The 20,447-nt window shown below is 35.7% G+C and overlaps 1 protein-coding gene across 1 annotated transcript; it reads right to left on the bottom strand.

The window, feature by feature from the left end:
- Positions 1-600: 600 nt before the first annotated feature.
- Positions 601-18,939, bottom strand: ATP6V1G3 (ATPase H+ transporting V1 subunit G3). Its single transcript, XM_050765406.1, has 3 exons — positions 18,765-18,939; positions 7,055-7,155; positions 601-945 (listed from the first exon to the last, which is right to left on the bottom strand). Exons 1-3 carry the CDS (start codon positions 18,844-18,846, stop codon positions 772-774), a joined length of 357 nt encoding a protein of 118 aa, XP_050621363.1. The 5' UTR covers positions 18,847-18,939; the 3' UTR covers positions 601-771.
- Between the last annotated feature and the right edge of the window lie 1,508 nt (positions 18,940-20,447).

Here is a 20,447-nt window from a genome sequence, read left to right as displayed (position 1 = left end):
TAGGATTGAGATAATATATACATTTTGCTAACAAAGTACTTAGTATTTAACAAGAATTTGGCTAAGCTAGTGGTACACTAACCTAATATATCCCCTGGGAGTTTTCTTTGTATTTCTTTTTTTTTTTTTTTTAATTTTTTTCAAAGTTCCAAAATCTGTTACTAGCTTATTTATCATTTACTTTTTTCTTTTAAAATAGTATCTGTTTAGTTGAGATCAGACAGACAGAATGATTCTAAAACCCATCTATGTTGAAAAATGGCTATATGACCCATCATTCTTTGTCTCTGTCTCTCTGTTTTACTGGTTTCCTCATTGATTACTGAATTAAATAAAACCATTGACATGTTCATTTTTAGATCTGTTGAAGAGTCATAATTATATCTTGCTTAAAGATGATCTTTTAGCAAATTACCTTTTAACACAATTAAGAGTACATTTTCTAAATCGATGAAAAGGAGAAGGAATAAAAAACCCACGCCCACTAAAAAGCTGTCATGACCATGTATTTCTTTCAAGTGTTACTCTTCTGCATTCTTGACTTACTCCAAGTTAAATGATAAGGTCATAATTATTACTAGAAAAGATATAGCAACAGTGGTATTTTGTTTTGTTTAATTCAGTGCTGATGTATGAGTTATGTCACATTTCCTGTAAATGTAAATTTAAGGTTCGCATTTCAAATTTCTTAATATAAAAACATGAAGCCATAAGCAACCAGGTGGCACTCACACACCTTTTTTTTTTTTTCTTGAAAACTATGTTGTACATTTAGTTGGTGGCTCTGTAGTTCACATGGATTTCTGGTTTCATGTCACAGACCATACTCAAGAGCTGGTTCATCACACTTTCCATATGTTTATTGTAGTGTCCATTAAGTTCTTGTATCTTCCCTAATGTTTGTTCTTCTATTTCATCTGAGAGATTACTCTGAGAGCCCATTATCTACCAAAACAAAACAGACAGAATTCATATCATAATACAATTGTTTTACAAGTTAAATTTGTCCTAGCCTGTTTACTGATGATTGTCCTATGATGCACAATTTTTGTAGATTTTTTTTCGGAGAACCAACAGGATCACCAATGCTATGAGTGGGAAGGATGAACTTTCATAAAATATTGAAACTGGTCATAGCAGGTTACTTTCACTTTTAACCAACCTCCACATGTTACAAATTGAATACACATTTGTAATCATTAAACCGTGCCCAGAAGTTCTTTTCCATCACATTTTTCATGTATTTATAATCGTTTCCATTTAGTTCCCATATATTCCCTATTGTTTACCTTCCGAGTTATAAGTCTGGAAAACATAGTTGAAAGACACCATTAAACCCACTTTTGCTGGTTTTTAAAGACTGAATAACTAGTTTTTCTATTTTTAAAATACATTATCTGAATTGTGTCTTGTTTTTATCAGGAAGACATTCACAATGTGTCCTGTAAGAAACCTTTATGTGCACAAATGTATTTCTTTTCTTTCTTTTTTTTTTTGAGACAGAGTCTTACTGTGTCACCCAGGCTGGAGTGCAATAGCGTGGTATTGGCTCACTGCAACCTCCGCCTCCCAGGTTCAAACGATTCTCCCGCCTCAGCCTCGCAAGTAGCTGGGACTACAGGCATGTGCCACCACACCCTGCTAATTTTTGTATTTTTAGTAGAGACAGGGTTTCACTATGTTGGCCAGGCTGTTCTCAAACTCCTGACCTCATAATCTGCCTGTCTTGGCCTCCCAAAGTGCTGGAATTACAGACGTGAGTCACAGCACCCAGCTGCTGAAGTGTGTTTCTTTGGGTAATAGATATTATCTTGAAAAATTTAGTGTAAGTTGTATTTCTTTCAAATTGAATATGCTTGTTCATTTAGTTACATCATAATTGTAGACACACTTTAATATATCTTTCTAATTGCTCTTTAATTGCCAGAGATTCCCATTATTTTCCATTATCTTCTCTTTCCATGTAGCTTCTTTATCAAGGAATGATTTGACCAAAATATAATTTCATCAGAGGAGTTAACAATTTAAAGGAATTCTGCAGTGAAACACTTTGAAAGTTAGCCTTTACTAAAGCAAAAAATCAACTCCTAATGTATCTCCTTTGTAAATTCAGCCTTTCTTAAACATGGCATTTTAAAGACAAGAAGACTGTTTTATGTTTGTTTGCTTTTTCCTTCTGTGAGTGTTTAGGAAAAGTATGCATTTAATTTAATCCAAGATACTCCAGTAATGATTGACTTCTACTTCAGGGTGGTTAGACTATTCTAAATTCTAAAATCTGCATGATCTTTTTGAGTCCTAGGCTTGAAATCAAATGCCACTGAAGTGCTTGGGTTCGAGTTCTTTTCTGTTTACAGTCCAGGCAATGGGGTCTTCTCAGTTCAAAGAAAATAATTTTGAAAAGTTACAGCTTCTAAGACATCAAATAACTTTTCCAGAATAACATTTTGATAAGTGAGTATACAAGAAGCAGAAACATATGGATCGAATTTCCCTTGCTAAGAAGAAATTTTAAAATAGAAGAGATCTACTTATTGAAATGGTTCTACCAAGCTCAAAATTTTTCCTCTAAATTTAGTGTCTTAAGTGGGATTCTACTAAATTAAAAAAAATTGTCTAAATTCAATGTCTTCTAGTGGTAAAAAATAAAAAACAAACTTGTGAAACTATTACCTACTTTTCTTTGGAACAGTATTAAAAATAGTTGTCTTTGGGTTGGTTTAGTGTAACTGTTGCGAATGACTTTGGAAAAGTTAATCTCAATCTCAGGTTCTCTATTTTTTTAAATAGGGATAATATCACCCATTTGATAAGATACTATAAAATGCAAACCAGATTCATTGGTAAGTGTGCAGAGCAGTTGTGTCTAACAAAAGTGTAATATGAGCCACAAAGGCAGCTCATATATATATATATAATTATAAATTTTCTAGAAGCCACATTAAAAGTGTAAAAGAAGTAGGTGCAGTTATTTTAATAATATATTTAACCTAATAATATTCATATTTTGACATACAATCAATATAAAAATTATTACATTCTTTTATTTCATACTAAGTCTTTGGAATATGGTATGTATTTTACACTTAAAGCACATCTTGATTGGGACTAGCTACACTTCATGTGCTTAGTAGCTACATGTGAAGTGGTCACCATTTTGGACAGTGCAGCAATAAATGACAGCTGTTAATATTAGTTGAATTCTTAATGTGGCTTTTCAAGACACCCTAATCATTTTCCAGACAGACTTATAAAGATGACTCTTAGCACAGAAGTTTAACTCTGAACAAGTAATCAGTACATGTTAGTGATTACTAGTATAATTTTCACTGATTACTCTACTTGTACTTTTCAAATTTTTCCAATCTGTTTTGTATTTTCAGAAACATTGTAATACCCTTGTAATATCCCATAATGCTGTGTCTCATCCTGCATAATTAAACAAAATATTGTTTCTGAGTTTATTTGATGACCAGTGATTTGAATTTCTGCAGTGTTTCCTATGCAGTACTATAACAATGACTAGTCATATACTATTTTAAATGGTTTTCCTAGGGAAGAATTCCATATCTTGATATCTGCAGGCCAAGTATTGATTTAACCCATGTAGGAGTTTCAGTGAATGAAGGTAAGTGGCACAAAGGCAAGAATCATGTTCCTTGATGTATTATAAGTGCCTTAAACACTATCTGACACTTAATAGATGCTCAATATACATTCGTATTGAGTAGAATGATCAGATCTCTTGATATTACATATAACTCATTACCTATGTTCTGTTGCTCATGTTGGTGGAAGCCTGTTACCTGAATGTTTGGAAGAATGTATAAGTTAGTAGTCGATAATTCTGTAACATGTCATGATAGGTTTAAGAGTGACATGTGAGGACTTCTCCATTTTAATTTTCAGAATGTCAGTGTTGAAACTGATGTATAGCTTTACACCATAATGACTGATGGTGATGGAAGATCTTTAAATATTCAATACGTTTCCTTATAAGTTGTTTAAATGTTCCAGTTTAAGGTAAAGCAGAGCTTCAGGTCCCATCGTCACAAGAAAAACAATTTTATGCTCTCAATTTGTGACTGTCTCCAGCAAACAAAATGCTCTTGGGATATAAATTCAGGAAGAAAGAGTAAAGATATAAAGGTCTTCAGTATGCCCAAGGCAACCATTTTCAGATTTTTTTTTTTTTTTTTGAGACGGAATCTCGCTCTGTCTCCCAGGCTGGAGTGCAGTGCCACGATCTCGGCTCACTGCAAGCTCCGCCCCCCGGGTTCACAACATTCTCCTGCCTCAGCCTCCCGAGTAGCTGGGACTACAGGCACCCACCACATCGCCCGGCTCATTTTTTGTATTTTTGGTAGAGACGGGGTTTTACCGTGTTAGCTAGGATGGTCTCGATCTCCTGACCTCGTGATCCGCCCACCTCGGCCTCCCAAAGTGCTGGGATTACAGGCGTGAGCCACCGCGCCCGGCCCATTTTCAGATTTTCTATTTAGATTCATGATCTATCTGACTTTTACTTGTATTAACAACAGATTTAATTTTTCTACTATAGTCCAGATTTCTTTTTAGCAATGTAATATCTTCTTTAGATAGGGTAGCACTAAGGAAGGGATAAATAGATTTTTGATGAAACAATATTTGCTAATGTACAGCCCACATTGGGATACCTGCTTCCGTTGATAAGTCAGGGAACTTGAAAAATCACATATATTAACAAGAGCTAAAAAGCAACAAAAAGTAACATCAAGATACAACACCCACAGCAGACAGGAGGCTGGTTTCTTGAGTCTCCTCCCAGACCTCTTAATTGCCCTGGGTTAATGAGGATGAGATTTAAGTGGAATAGCAATATGCCTGACATATGGAGGTCACGCCAAGGAGAGAAGATCTGTGCTAATGGTTTTACAATATGCTTGAAGTAGCCAAGGCTTAAATATGCTGACCTTTCTATGTGAGCTTTTGATCAAATAACTGTGAAATTGGCTTGGAGTGCTAATTATGAGAGCGATGAGGAGTTTTAATTATTTAATTATGAACTAAAGCAGAAAACAAATAACCAGAACAAGATATATATCTGATAAGATTCCTCTGGGGAAATGATATTTGAAGAGATTTAACACCAGCACTTTCTGAAATTGTGATCAGTTCTGTTATTACTTAAAAAAATGGAAATAATTATATCAGAAATATCCTATATAAGATAATCAAAGCTGGAGAATGTTAAGGATGATTATTTTCTCAGGTCCTAATAGATTATGGCTATGATAGGAATCAATAAGAAAGAAAATCAAAGAAAAAATATTATTCGTTCTTTCAACAAATATTTATTGCATGTCTACTGTGTGGCAGGCACTGTTCTAATGTCTAGGAAAATAGAGACCAAAACCAAGAAATGATTCTTTTGGTGTTTAAAGCCCTAGAAGGAAAGATAGGCAATATGCAAAAAAAGTAAATATAAAATATATCAGATAATGCTAAGTGCTATGAGGAAAAAGAATGGACTACAATATGTATTTATGACAGACACAATTTTAGATAAAGTGATCAGGAAGAGGCACTAACAATTGAATTGAGATCAGAGAAAGATGAATGTATCTAAAGAAAAAAAATGTAGGACATGAGAATGGTACATGCAAAGGCCCTGTGGTAGGGGCATGTTCTATCTGTTGGAGGAAGAACAAAAGACCAATATGGATAGAACAGAACTAATAGAGTCTAGGGTGGTAGAAAATGTGGTGAGAGAGATAGCCAAAGGCCAGTCATGGAGGGTTGTATGAACTTAGGACTTTAGGATTTCTTATTTTTGAACACTGATAAAAATTTGTGTGTTTGCTGAGTGGTCCACTTAATCCTAGAAAGGACATTTTTTATTTGACAAAAAAGGTTTTGTTATTATGTAGTCCAATTTATCTGATCCTACATGAACTCCTTATCCATTACCATTAAAATAAAAGTTGTAAATAAAGAAGATTTCCAAATTGCTAATAATTTATTTGAAATGTCAGGCTTCTGCACAGAGCTTTGTTTATATTTTTACTGAGGCCAAAATAAAATGTCATAAAAAATTTAGTTATGATACATGGAGTTTAGCACTTTCTTTTAGCCCATGTTGCAACATGGAAAGGAAGGTGTAGGCTCCAAAGATTTCATGCATTTATGATTTACAGTAAGCTGCAGATATTTAAAAATATGCCAGTGTAGGAAAAAGCATTTCTTTATCTCTAAATGAAAGATTTATTGAATGAGTCAGCCAGTTGCAAAGGGAAACATCAGGAAATACCAGAAAGCTTTTCAGCAATTTGCAGCAATATCTACTTTGGTCATTTGTAAATCTTGGAAATGTTATTTATGTAACTAAACATATATATTTATATAAAAACAGGTTCTCTCAAGTTTTTGCTTACTAAAATATGTTAGTCAACAATCAGTGGTAGGAATGAGACTTTAAGCAATCCATTCAACTTGTATATTTGTGAATATGATTTTTAACATATACTATATATTATGTAATAACTACTGATTGACCCTTTGTGTGAGAAATTAAAAATGCGTTGAAAGTGAAAACGTAAAATCAGTAATTATTATGTTTAAGATTTAGCTTGATGTTCAGCTTGGTTGAACTATATCTTCTCAATTGCAGCATATTTTTTTCTCTCAGTATTCTATATTACACCTTATGAATATGCGTCTTATCTATTCTGTATAAGAAACAGTGCTGACTTTCTCTTTTTTTTTGTTTTTGAGACGAAGTCTTGCTCTGACGCCCAGGCTGGGGTGCAGTGGCACGATCTCGGCTCACTGCAAGCTCCGCCTCCCAGGTTCACACCACTCTTCTGCCTCAGCCTCCCGAGTAGCTGGGACTACAGGCACCCGCCACCACGCCCGGCTAAATTTTTGTATTTTTTTAGTAGAGATGGGGTTTCACCGTGTTAGCTAGGATGGTCTCTATCTCCTGACCTTGTGATCCGCCTGCCTCGGCTTCCCAAAGTGCTGAGATTACAGGAGTGAGCCACCGCGCCCGGCCAGTGCTGACTTTCTTACTCACCTTAGATTGTATTAATCGAAACTCCTTATCTCTCTGCATTCTGTACTGGTCAACTTCTACCATTGCTTCCTCCTTGGCTTGCTTCAATCGCTTTCCTTTTCCTGAAAATTAACAATTATATATATATACATATATTAACAAGGATATATATAAATAACTGTATATATATGTTATACACATATGCATATGGAACTGCAAACTTAGTTTTTTAAAAATAGATACATTCCTCATTGTTTTTTGATTATTTTTTCTAGAATGGCAAACTTTACTAAAAAACAATAGATATTGAAAATTTTATTATTTTTTATTGGATTCTTCAGGGCACGTAAATGACGACTTTTTTTTCACACTTACATGTTTAAATAAAATATCTGCCCATTTACTCACAGCAGTAATGCCAGAGAACAGATTTTAGCTGTCACTTATTCAAAAAGACATTATTTGGTCAGATTTTCGGTCTTGATTTGCTGCCAGAATCCTTCAGTCCACACCAACTGGATCCTATTTAACACTGGCAGATCTCCAAAATCGCTACAAACATGCAACTCAGACTCTATCAAACTAAACTTACAATTTTTAAAAACGGTTTATTGGGATTTTTCCTTACCATTTGTTGACTCTACAATGTCTGATTAAGCCTCACAATACATCAAAGCAATTTTTTTTTTTTTTTTTTTGTAACTTTCTCTGAGGGGAACTTGCTTGAAAGTGGCTATAAAACCAATTGTTTTTAATGATTAGGAGATTTAGTTAAGTAGCCTTTTTTCTTTTATTAAGAGCAAAGGTGTAAGCCTTAAGCTAGCAGACAACATAAATGAAAGTTTTAGACGAATACAATGCTGTGGCAATCATTAGCTGAGCACATGACTTTTTCTGACAAGAGTAAGTTTGGTGGGGGGGCGTGGTTATAGACTAATATTAATTGGTGCTTTGCTCTCTCCACCCACCACCTTGGGGCTTAGCTACTTAATGCTTCATGATCATTAAAACTTTAAAGAAATTCTGAACTACATTAAAATTCTTTTTTTCTATGAATCTATTGTCTTTCAATTTCAGTAAAATACCTGTATTCTTTTGCCCATTTAATAGATTTTTCCTCTGACAATGTTTCTTAAGTATTGTTTACAATTTCTGTCAACCATTTGTTATATTGTAAAGACTTTGAACTATAAAAAAATGTGTTCTCAGGTAGCATGAAAGAAAATCCGAGTGTAAACTTTTATTTGTCTTCCATTTACCTATGTATGTATCTACCTTTGCAGCATTTGCACAGAGATTATTTCTCAATTTCTTTCTCTTCTGAGTTGCTTCACTAGTCACTGTATGTATGTGGAATAAAAAGAGTCACTGAGTTAGGTATTGAAATGTGTCTCTTTTAATGTCTACCACCCTTGAATGGAACTGGGAAGTCCTCATTCAGGACAGACATTTCGCTCTGCCTACACTTTCTTTAAAATCCAAGGTCTGCTGAAAACTGCTGCTCTTCTGTTGCTTGAGGCTTAATGGAACATTAATAGCAATGCTTATCTTTATCTTAATTAATGCTCATTACCATTTTGTATATACCGATTCCTTCATTCTCTATAGTTGTAACCATTTTGTGACAACTACATGTATGTTATTCACAGAGATTCTCTGTGAACAGAATAAATCAATGATATGTTGGTAGGAAAAACTATTCCTTGATCTCCAACCTGCTTTCTTCTATCTGTTTGTCATTTACATCAGGACAAAAATACAGAATGTTAATGTATTGATTTTTGTTTAGTAATAATGGGTTGTAGGATACATAATTATTTTACAAAATAAATCACATGCCTCACTACTCTCCATCTTAATTGCATAATATCTAAAAATAGTGGTTTTAAAGTTATGCCTCTCTAGCACATTAAAAAAAAAATCATAGGAAAGGCTCTGTGTGCCCTACCCTTGAGCAGAATTCAGCACTCCACTAAGAGGCTGTATATTAGCTCCATCACACGGTGACAGGCTCAGAGTGTGTCTGTGATTCCCTTGTCATGGCACCAGTCACCTGCTGGTTCTCATTCAATTAAATGGGAGAGCCACAGGGAAATCGTTGCTGGCACAGCAATTTTCTGGATAGACTCAGCAGCTGCTGCTGTGTGAGAGCCTGCATATGCTCCACCTGATTTAATCCAGTGGAAAAAAACTGGAGCCTAAAGCCCACTGTTCTGTTAGAGGTGAAGCAAAATGCATGCATCAAATCCACTCATACTAACCTCTAACTTGCTTCTCTCTCTGTGTAAGAATATGGCAATTCTGAAATTATACTTATTTCTTTGTGAGCATTAAAAACATGGCTGCTGTGACCAAAAGTGGGAAGAAAAGACATTTGGACTGATTTTCAGGTGGTTTGTGGGAAAAGGATTAAGAAAATCAATTTTGGGCAGCAATTTTACACACTGAACTCTGTGTAGGAGACAAAGGGTAATGCTCGAAGATGGAATCTTCCTGGCCTTCTCATTAGGACAGGCCAGGTGAACTGACTGTTCCCAGAGGTGATAAGTTCGTGAGGTACAGATAAACCTAATTCTGTTGATTGCTAAATTTGTTCTAGACTCTTCCTGATGGAGAAGATAGGATTTCATTTATCGTCTAAGGCAATCAGAATCATGCACTAGGCATCACTGTAATAAAACATTAGAAGCTTTGTAACTTTTAGCAGGTTACTGAGTTTTCTCATCTATAAGACAGAGTTAATAATGTACTATAAAAAGTTATTGGAGGGATTATTAAAAATGTATATAAAATGCTTGACAAAAGTAGTTATTTAATTATTTTAAATCATTATTAGGAAAACAGGTCCAATTCCTAGGGGCCTTTTGCTAAAAAAAAAAAAAAAAAAGGCAAGGAGTGAAAAAAAAAGAAGGTAAGGAGTAAAGCATGAGTTTGAGGAGAAGTCCTTAGGCTGTCACTAGAGAAGCCTCTGGAAGCTTTCTCTAGGATATTTAATTGGAGGTATGCAGAGGACAGCTGGGCAGACAAGATTGGGATGCAGGAGGAAGGTCTGAAATGAGGACAGAGATTTGCATGTTAGTCATTGGGGCCTGTTTATGTGCTGGTTATAGCAATGGGATTTAGACAGAAGTCAAGGGAGAGTATACAGAATGAGGAGAAAAGAAGGCTAAAGTCTCAACTTGGGGGAATATTAACACTCAACCTTCAAGAAAAAGGAGGAGGAAACTTGGAAGGAGCAAGTAGTAGTCAGAGAAGTAGGAGAAACCAAAAGACAGAAGAGAACATTCCAAGAAGGATATGGCCAGCAGTATCAAATGACACAGAGAACTGACACAGAGAACTGAAATAAGAGATATTTAATCAATGTTACTAGATGTCTATTATGCATCACACACTATTGTAGATCTATGGATATAGCAGTGAAAGCTGCAAACTTTTTGTTTCATGGAGTTTGTGTTCTGAATGTAGTTGGGGAGATAAAAATAGAAAATGGACAATAAGTATATAATATGTCAGGGATGATGATGAAGAAGAAAGGAGAATAAGGGGTAGAGAAACATGGTGGTGGATTCTACTTTAGACAGCTCAGGCCTCTCAGATGAAACAGTATGTGAACAGAGGCCTAAAGGAATAAGGCAACTAGTCATGCAGATATCTGAAGGGGAGAAGTCTTCCAGGCAGAGAGAACAGCAAGTGCAGAGGCCTTGAGGTGGGAGGATGTTTGCCATGCTGAAGGGAGAGCAAAAATACCATCATGGCTGGAGCAAAGAGAAGAGGATGGTTGAATGTTAGGAGATGGTATTAGATAGTAGCAGGACCAGGTCATATTGATCTCACAGGGCATGGTAAGAATTTTGGTCTTTGGAATACTAAATTCATGAAGGGTTCTTAGCCAAGGCGTGACACAATACTACTTGTGATTTAAAAGGATTTCTTGACTGGGCATAGTGGCTCATGCCTGTAATCACAGCACTTTGGGAGGCCGAGGCAGGTGGATCATGAGGTCAAGGGATCAAGACTATCCTGGCCAACATGGTGAAACCCCGTCTCTACTAAAAATACAAAAGTTAGATGAGCATGGTGGTGCATGCCTGTAGTTCCAGCTACTTGGGAGGCTGAGGCAGGAGAATCTCTTGAACCCAGGAGACAGAGGTTCAGTGAGTCGAGATCACGCCACTGGGAACAGAGTGAGACTCTGTCTCAAAAAAAAAAAAAAATTTCTTTGGCTGGTGTGGTGAAAATAGAAAATACACTGTGGGGTAAAGGAGAAGCAGAAAGATCAGTTTGGAATTTGTTGCAATTTTTCAGGCAAATGTTAATAATTGCTGGAAATGGTAAAGTAGTAGTGGAGCTGGCAAGAAGAGGGTAGATATATTTTGGAGGTGGAGCTGATACATGAGCATGAGAGACAGGTACGAGTCAATGATGACACCAGCATTTTATTTTGGGGATGGAGTCAATACTGCAATTTCGTTGATATGCCTATTCAATATCCAATAGTGACGCTGAGAAGGCTGATGTTTACATGAACTTAGAGATCAGGGAAGCAACGAGTGCTGGGAATATCAAGTTTGGGAGTCATCAACATGAAGCTGGTATGTAAAGCCATGAGATTAGATGAGACCACCTCAGAAGTATCTGCTGATATATAAGAGAATAGGTCCAAATTGGGGTCCCGACTTTAGAGATTGAGAAGACAATAGGAAGCCAACCATAAGAGTAGTGTTCCAAAGTCAAATGAAGAAAGAGTTTCAAAGATGAAAGAGGGATCTAATTGTGAATGAGATATTGAATTAACATTGGGTTTAGCAAGACTGGTGATCTTGGCAAGAGGAGCTATTGGTGGAGTTATACGAAGAAATGTTCAATAGAAAATGGAATGAAAAATTGTAGACACAGGGAATATAGGCAATTTCTTTGAGAAGTTTTAACCAACAAAGCAGAACAAAGAAAATAAAATAAGGGCTCAAGGTGGTCAAGTGGATTTGACAGTTAGAGGGTTTAATTGTGCCCCCCGAAAAGATATGTTGGAGTCCTAACTCCTGGTACCTCTAAATGTGACCTTACTTGGAGATAGGGTCTTTGCAGATGTAATCAGGTTAAAATGAGGTATAAGGGATTAAGATGGGTCCTAAATCCAATAATTGGTTCTCTTATAAGGGAAATTTGAATACAGAGGCATAGAGTCAGAGCAGACACACAGGGAGGAAGGCCATGTAATAATGGACATACAGATTAAAACGATGCAGCTGCAAAACAAGGAGTGCCAAGGATGACTGGCTACCACAATGACCAGGAAAGAGGTATGGGTGTTTCTCCCTTAGTTCCTCCAGAAAGATCCAACCCTGCTGGAACCTTCTGTTTGGACTTCTGGCCTCCAGAACTCTGAGATAATCAATTTCTGTTTAAAGTCACCTAGTATATGGTAGTTTGTTACAGCATCTCTAGGAAACAAATGCAGAGAATCAGCAAGGAGCATAGAGAAAACAATGCTAGTTGAGCATTGGAGCCAAAGCCAGATACCCTAGTGCGGTGAAAAGAGTAGATATTGAAATGAATGTGCCACCTGACAAAAATATGCATAAACAGTTCAGAAGCCATTTTTATTTGCTGTATAAACAAAGGGTACTTTGGTAATGTTTGAAGATTTCTGTTAGTAATAACAATTTTTGATCTATTCTACCACTCAGAAAACAAAGCAAAACCAAACCAAACAAAACTTCTTGGCTTTAGGGGGTTGTCAATATTAAGATGAAACCAACCTGATTCAAAGAATGCTCTTACTTTTCCCAGCTACTACAAACATTGGGAAAGAAATGTCACCAGAAAAACAAAGAGGCAACCTCTCCTTTGGTGACTGTCACTGCTAGAGCTTCTCTTACACTAAATCTATTGCCTGTCAGATCTCCACTTCCTGGATATTTTCTTTTGCTTTTCTTCTACTTGTATTGTCCTTGTTAAAAATACAATAAATAGTTTTGTGTAGCTCCTGGACTGAATATAACCAAATCCTATTAATAGATGAAAATGCTCTGTGGTTATTATTTTAATATTACCTACTTGAAGAAATGAAAGCCCAATACACTTACAAATACCCTGTTAGTCTGTGGACTATAAAGGAAGAGGAAGTATTTACAGGCCTACAAAACATGCAAGACAGGCCATGAAATTCTTATACAACAACTTTTATTTTATTAGTTTATTAAAAGTCTTGTCTTTATGAACAAAAGCATCCACTTGCATAGTGAAGAATTTATTAAATCGAGGTGCTTGTATAAATAATTCAGAATATATGCATATTTGGAAGCAAATAGGAAATTTGCTGATTTTAAAAAATTATTGATGGTTGGCATCCTAAAGACCCACAAAAATAAATCTGAATTATAGTATTATCTGATGTATTATCTAGAATGCAGAAATATTTTCTTAAGTATTTATTTTGCACCGAAGTATAATTCAATGAAAGACCTCATAGAGGACCAGCTTAAGAAATCTCCAGGACTTAACTATTTTGCTGTTTTTGCAACGAAATTCTTTTTATTGGATATTAAAATAATATTAATAGCTAAAATTTCTTGGGCAACTTCTATATGCCAAGTGGTGCTTTAAGTCTTTCATAAGTGTTAACTCAGTTAATCGTGACAACTCCAAGAGGTAGGTACTGTTAATATCTCCATTTTGAGGCTGAGGAAATAGGCACAGCAAGGTTAAGAGGTAACCCGCCCAAGGTCACACAGCTAATAAGAAGCAGACGTTAGAGAGGCACCCAGGCAGAGCAGCTGTAGGGGATGAGCACTGACCATACGATTTTTAGAGAAAGCTAGACGAGTGTGTTCTTCACTTGCATTACAATTGTCTACAGCTTTTAGACATTTTTATTATAGCTGCTTGTTCAATTTTTCTCATCTCCGGATTGGAAAATTTACCTTTTTTTTTTTTTTTTTTGCTGTTTCTTTCAATCTCTATCCTGTAATGCAATTTGTCATTTTTAGTTAAGCACAAATGCTACTTTCTGCAGCTTCCAAAGTAAATAAATTGAGTGTTTATTTCTAGGAGAGTTTACCATGTATGTTCAGAAATGATTTGGGAATATGAGTTCTTTATGTGATGTTGAATTGCATGCATTTGAGTATTTCAGAACGATGTTAATGCAGAGCTATAGAGTTTTAAAAGTTTGCAATGGGTGTAAGTGAAGTAAATACTTCTCTTAAAAAAGGTCATGACTAAAAGTAAAAATGCAACATATTTCAGAGAAACACAAGTCTCTATTCCTCCTGTTGATAATGGTACTTTGAATTTCTAATCTAATTTTGATTGAAGTTTCAGGTCAATACCCCAACCTGGATCTCCAGGGCAGATCTCTGATGTTTAGGTAACTTGTCTTGGACCAACACACCCACTTCTATGTTTTGATTAATGAATAATTTATTAAGTAAAGAGCATTGAATCTAGGTAAGATAATTTAAAGTAGTGCAAACTACTGTGATTTCATCTAAATTCAACCAAAATAGTAAGGCTATTTTGCACATAAATATGTGTGAGAGCTTTAACTAATAAATATAACCTGTAATCAGTGAATACAGACAAATATCTGAACATTTCTAGTCATCCTACCAGAAGCAGTCCCAGTTTCTTTGTTTTAGGAAAAGTAGACCCAGAACTTACAGCAGGGGTAAAAACAAATGGAATGAGATCATTCTAGTCTATTTCTTTCTTCTATTGTTATTACTTATAGTAACATACAAAAATACATGACATATATTAAAAATAAAAATAACTCTAGTGTGTATTTTGCTTTACTATCTTACACATATTTTTCTGATTCTTGCAACCTCTTGTTCATATGTATGTGTGTCTGCGTGTATTATAACTTCTTTTTTATTTACAGAAAGAAAATCTGAAACTTGGAGATGTTAAATGACATTAAGAATCATTGGTTTTCAACTCAAGCCAATGCTTTTATACTCTGCTACTTCCCAGTCTGACTTCCGAAGCCTGTCCACATTCCTGCCCACGTCCCTGTCACATTTCATCTCTCTCAGTAGCTGGTGTATGTCTTGAGAGCAGAGACGTGCATATTCAATTTCTATAGACCTCATGGCCTTCTAGAGAGTTCCTGATACATCAAGTTCATAATCCCTTATCTGTATCCCTAAAGGCAAAACACATAGACCATATACTGTATTATGTAGTAATTGCACCAGGATCTGAGGCAGTTCTCCTTAATGGAATATATTAATATTTTTGCAGCATAATATAAAAATAACCGTATTAATCTTGTATTTTCCTGAAACTATTAACATGTGAATTGCTGTTTTCTTTATCTTTCCCTCTTTCTTGCCCTTCCTTCTTCCTCTCTTTCTTTTTCTTAAAAATAATACACTCAAGAGTCTTGTTCTCGCTCTCTATGCCCAAGTTTCTGAGAGTCTTGCAAATAGATTTAAGAAAGAGAAAATGACCATAGACCTTCTAATAGTGGTGTTCACTATTGTGACTTCTTGGTCCTCATTCTGAATCTCATTATGCCTTAATATGTCAGAATTTCAAATGAATCTTTTTGTGGAAAAATAAAGCAAAAGTATATGGGTTTACTAAAATGATAACTATCTTTACCTCTCCTGTCATCGTGACTCTTTTCCCTTTTTAAAATAGTAATTTGTGCATTTATCTCACTGGGAAGTTCTTTAAGGAAGAACTAGGTCTTATTCATCAGTGTAAACGTCAAAGTGGCCTGGAATTAGTAGATACCCAATGAACACTTACTGAATTAAATAAACAAATGAAACAAAAACCACTGAAACATTAGGGAAATTATAACATACCTAGTATATAAGGTAATATTTCTATTTTGCCATAGATTGCTTATGTGAGTAAGCTGTTGTAACTATAAACTGTAATACCTGCTGATAGCTTTAAGAAAACAGTTTCTATCCAGTTAAAACTGACCTCAAAGCCTGTGGCTTCTGAGGCAAAGAGGACAGGCTGACATTCTCCATAAAACTGAGTGCAGAGGTTAGTTGTTGAAAGTCAAAATATTTTCCAGCATGTCTTTAAAGCCTGGGTATTTATTATTACTGGTTGAATATCCCCTTGAATATTCATGAACAAAGACATGGCAGGCTAAGAAAAAAGTATGCAGGTATTTTAAGTTACTGGCAAATGAAATGAACATTTTTGTATAGAAATAAGACAATATGTACTTTTCAATACTGAATTCTGAGGAAAGATTGCCCAAGGACAGCATATTCACTAGAGAAAAGGAAAAGAAATTGGACTTTTATCTTTATTCTGAAATTTGAAGCCAGGTTGCCCTTAGTGGCTCCCACCCCAAAACAACTTGCATTTTTAGCAATTCTTTTATTCTTTAAGGACTTGAAAAAAGGAGAAATAGTTGGTAAAAATTATTTGGGTCATACAATAATATTGATTAATCTATACTCAATATTTGATTTTGTATCCTCCATAATAAGAAAGCAAAGGCAACATAACTATCACATCTTTAAATTATCTGATCTTCTGTTCTGAAAGTTTTAAATATTGTTAAAGAAGTGTTTTAAAAGGCCTGGCATGGTAGCTCACTCCTGTAATCGCAGTAATTTGGGAGGCAGAGGCAGGTGGATCTCTTGAGCTCAGGAATTTGAGACCAGCCAAGCAATATGGTGAAACCCCCATCTGTACAAAAATACAAAAATTGGCCAGGTGTGGTGCTGTGTATCTGTGGTCCCAGCTACTCTATAGGCTGAGGTATGGCTTTAGCCTGAGATGAAGGTTGCAAGGAGCCCAGATCATCTGCATTCCAGCCTAGGAACAGAAGCAGACCCTGTCTCAAAAAAAAAGAAAAGAAAAGAAAGAAAGGCAGAAAGAAAGAAGGAAAGAAAGAAAGAAAGAAAGAAAGAAAGAAAGAAAGAAAGAAAGAAAGAAAGAAAGAAAGGAAGGAAGGAAGGAAGGAAGGAAGGAAGGAAGGAAGGAAGGAAGGAAGGAAGGAAGGAAGGAAGGAAGAAAGGAGGAAGGGAGGAAGGGAGGAAGGGAGGAAGGGAGGAAGGGAGGAAGGGAGGAAGGGAGGAAGGGAAGGAAAGAAAACCCTGAAACTTTTAAAAAGAGAAAATTCTCTATGCTGTTTCAACCACAGTCCTGAACTGCTTTGTTTTCTGTAAAATTACTCTGCATTCATATCGTCTTGTAACCATTTCCACACTTTGCTGTAGAAAAAGAAATTGAGAAATAGGTAAAGTTTGCCTTCACTCTCTTTCTTCTTCCTTTCCTCTTCTATCATCTCCACCTGGAGTCGTTCCTTTTGTGTTGTTGATGCCCATGTTGCTGAATGTTCAGGAAATCTATTTATCTTAAGAAAAGGAAATGAGTTTACCTGTGGTTGAAAACCTTCCTGTACCTGCCTTATTCTGGACTTACTTTCTTATGTTGTCCATGTATTCCTTCATTTCATTTATTACATTTAAATAATTCAGTACCTACTCCAATCCCATCACTACATTCATCCCAAGAGTTACATAAGTAACATTTTGAAAATATGGCCCCTGTTTTGCCAGACTGAATCTAATTGCAGAGGCAGGACACACAATCACAAGGAGAGCGAATGACACTGCAAATTATTGTAGATTGAATAATGAGGTGATATGAAATGGGATAGTGAAAAAAAAAAGTCTTGGCTTTGGGAACCTGAATTCCAGTTGTAGGTCTGAGACATATTAATTTTTTTATTATACAAATTGTGTAAATTTTGTAAAGCGCAGTGGTTAAGATCTGGGCTTGGAAATTACAGCTCATCTAAATCTTGTCTCTACCATTTACCCTCTGTGTGACCTTGGACAAGTTGTACAATTTCTCTAAGCATCACTTTTGCTTTTTCAGTAAAGGTTGTGAGGAATAAAGATAAGCAATGAGCATGGTGCCCGGAATAATATTTTCTATTTTTAATATATAACCTTGAAAAAATCAGTGACTCAATTTCTACGTACATTGGGAATAATATTAATATCCTATTCATTTGGCTGTTGTGAGTATCAAAGAGAATAGGAAAGGGGTTGAAGTTCATTGAGGACATTCTATATGTAAGTACATGAATGCATGACCAAATGAAAAGACAGCTGAGTCCAGTGACAAGTGCCTGTAGTCCCAGCTATTTAGTAGGCTGAGGCAGCAGGATCTCTTGAGTTCAGGAGTTGGAGTCCAGCCAGGACAACATAGTGAGACCCCCGTCTCTTGAAAATAAATTAATAAAAATAAAAAGAGAGGTAGAAAATGAGAATAAAATGAAAATATTTTAAAATATTAGATATTAAAAAGCTATCAAGAGGTTTGAGAATGAGCTATTATTATTTTGATTTTATGGAAATGAAAACTGATGCTTATCAAAAGTAAGTAATTTGCTCAGGTTTACTCACTAATAAGTAGATTAAATCCAGAAGTTGTCTATCTCTTAACAATGTTGAGAAAACTGAGGCATGGCATAGCCAAGGTTTAAGCCCACATCTCTATAATCTTAATGTCCATGAACACGTGACCTCTCAAAAGAATCTGAATGAGGAAACTTCATCCGTACTCTAGAAATAAGGAACATATAGCTGGGTAATTTTAATGAATGGGTGAAGGTCTCACAGGGAGTACAGTAAACCAGTTTGAAACAAGGTCTGCCTAATCCAAAAGTCTACGCTTATCCTGCATTCCACTGCTTCGTTTATTTCGTGACAAACCCCTCACAAGTGAGACTTACTCTTCTTGGCTTCCTCTAGCTTGTCCTTGGCCCGTTTTTCTGCCTGAAGAAGCTGGTGGATTCCCTGAGACTGGCTCGTCATGGTAGTCTGCTCCAAGCAAGTGGCTTCTGTGAAATCTGGGAAGTAATGGGTTCACTTATTCTTTCAGAAATTAACATGTGACTCAGATTATTGTGTCAACAGAGAGTTCTAAATGCAGCTGTTTCAAACTGGCTTGATTGGCCTGGATAGCTGGGTCCCAAGGAAAGCCCGAGGTGGCATCTAGAAAAACTAGTTAAACCAATGTGAATAAATTGAGAACCTAACCATTTCTGCCAATCTTAGCTCTTCTGTATGAGATAAGGAGATATAGATGAGGTGTTGCATCTACTTATAAATAATGAGTAAGAGACCTTTTAAGAATGTTAATTTCCCTAATCTTCCAAGAAACGTTGACATGTTTACTGAATTTTTCTTTTAAGTAACAAGATCTTTCTTGTTCTTTGTCCCTGCAGTACTTTGTTTCAGGTCTTTTTCTTTGTTTCTAGTGATTCGGTTATCTGCTTGCAGAAAATGTGTTAATCTTTTGTTAGGAAAGAGATTCCCTAGCTTTGCGCATAGAAAGTGGACTAAGGATTTTTTTCCCCCAAGGTCTCAGGTGACAGGAATGAAAAGATTTCTTTTGGGCATTGTGCTGCTCTTAAGTAATGCTGTAGGTTGAAGTTCCAGGGAGATCTTAGTATTGTGACTAAACAATTAGTAATTTTAGCAGTAGTAATCGTAATAGAGATAGATTATAACTGTAGGTTTTGGGGTTAAAATAATTTAAGCATGCATTTTATATTATTCAGGGTTTGTGATAGGTATTGTCCTAAGACAGTACAATAAAATCCATCATACTGGATTTGATTCGATCCAGTAGCAATTGGACAAATGAGAATATTGGTCACAGAGAAGAATCACAAAGTATCATTTATATGTAACTAAAATTTTTATTTCAGGTGAAAGGCTAATCTTTTGACTTAGAATAAGGCTTTTCCCCTGACATGATTCGCAGATTGGAGTTTCACATGTTATTGCTTTCATAAACTATACCTCTATTGCCTCATTTATAAGTGCCAGGTTCATCTTCTTTAATAAGATGTCTAGATTTAAAGATAATTGTAAAACAATCTGGGCACTAAATCTTTTAAGGTTTTAATGATTATTTTCTCCTAATCTTTTCAAGTTGTCTCATCCATACCTATGTGCCTACATTATGTGTGCATTATCTTCAGCAAATATTTTCAAAAGGAAAACTTTTCCACAGGATCACTTTTACTTTTTTTTTTTTCAGTCACATTTAATCAGCTTATAAAGTACTTAATTTGTATTGCATAATTACAATCCCTAGTGTAACTGGGATAAACCGATTTTCGAACAAACACAACGCTTGTCTGATCCCTCCCGACAAAAGGATACAAGGTGGCTTAACAGGAAGACGTCCTGGAACGGAAAAAGCCTTTGGGAATTACCCAAAATGGGGAATGAGAATGAATTTCATCCTCTCCTGACCCTCAAAAAATTACTCTCTCAGTGAAAAGGAGGGATAGAAATATCTACCCAGAAGCAGAGAAAGATGACGAAGAAGAAGCTTCTCATCTCAATCTGGGCTCTGGATAGAAAAAAAAAAAAAAAAGAAGAAGAAGAAGAAGAAGGAATCA

Source organism: Macaca thibetana, chromosome 1, assembly GCF_024542745.1.
Source record: "Macaca thibetana thibetana isolate TM-01 chromosome 1, ASM2454274v1, whole genome shotgun sequence".
Classification (NCBI taxonomy): domain Eukaryota; kingdom Metazoa; phylum Chordata; class Mammalia; order Primates; family Cercopithecidae; genus Macaca; species Macaca thibetana.
This window is presented reverse-complemented; position numbering and strand designations above follow the sequence as displayed.

What these genes read in the sequence shown, in the direction of transcription:
- ATP6V1G3 (XM_050765406.1), bottom strand. Translation starts at nt 18,846, where the DNA reads ATGACGAGCCAGTCTCAGGGAATCCACCAGCTTCTTCAGGCAGAAAAA. An exon ending in GCTAGAGGAAGCCAAGAAGA is followed by an intron (nt 7,156 to 18,764) that starts GTAAGTCTCACT and finishes GTTAATTTTCAG; the next exon opens with GAAAAGGAAAGCGATTGAAG. An exon ending in TTCGATTAATACAATCTAAG is followed by an intron (nt 946 to 7,054) that starts GTGAGTAAGAAA and finishes TTGTTTTGGTAG; the next exon opens with ATAATGGGCTCTCAGAGTAA.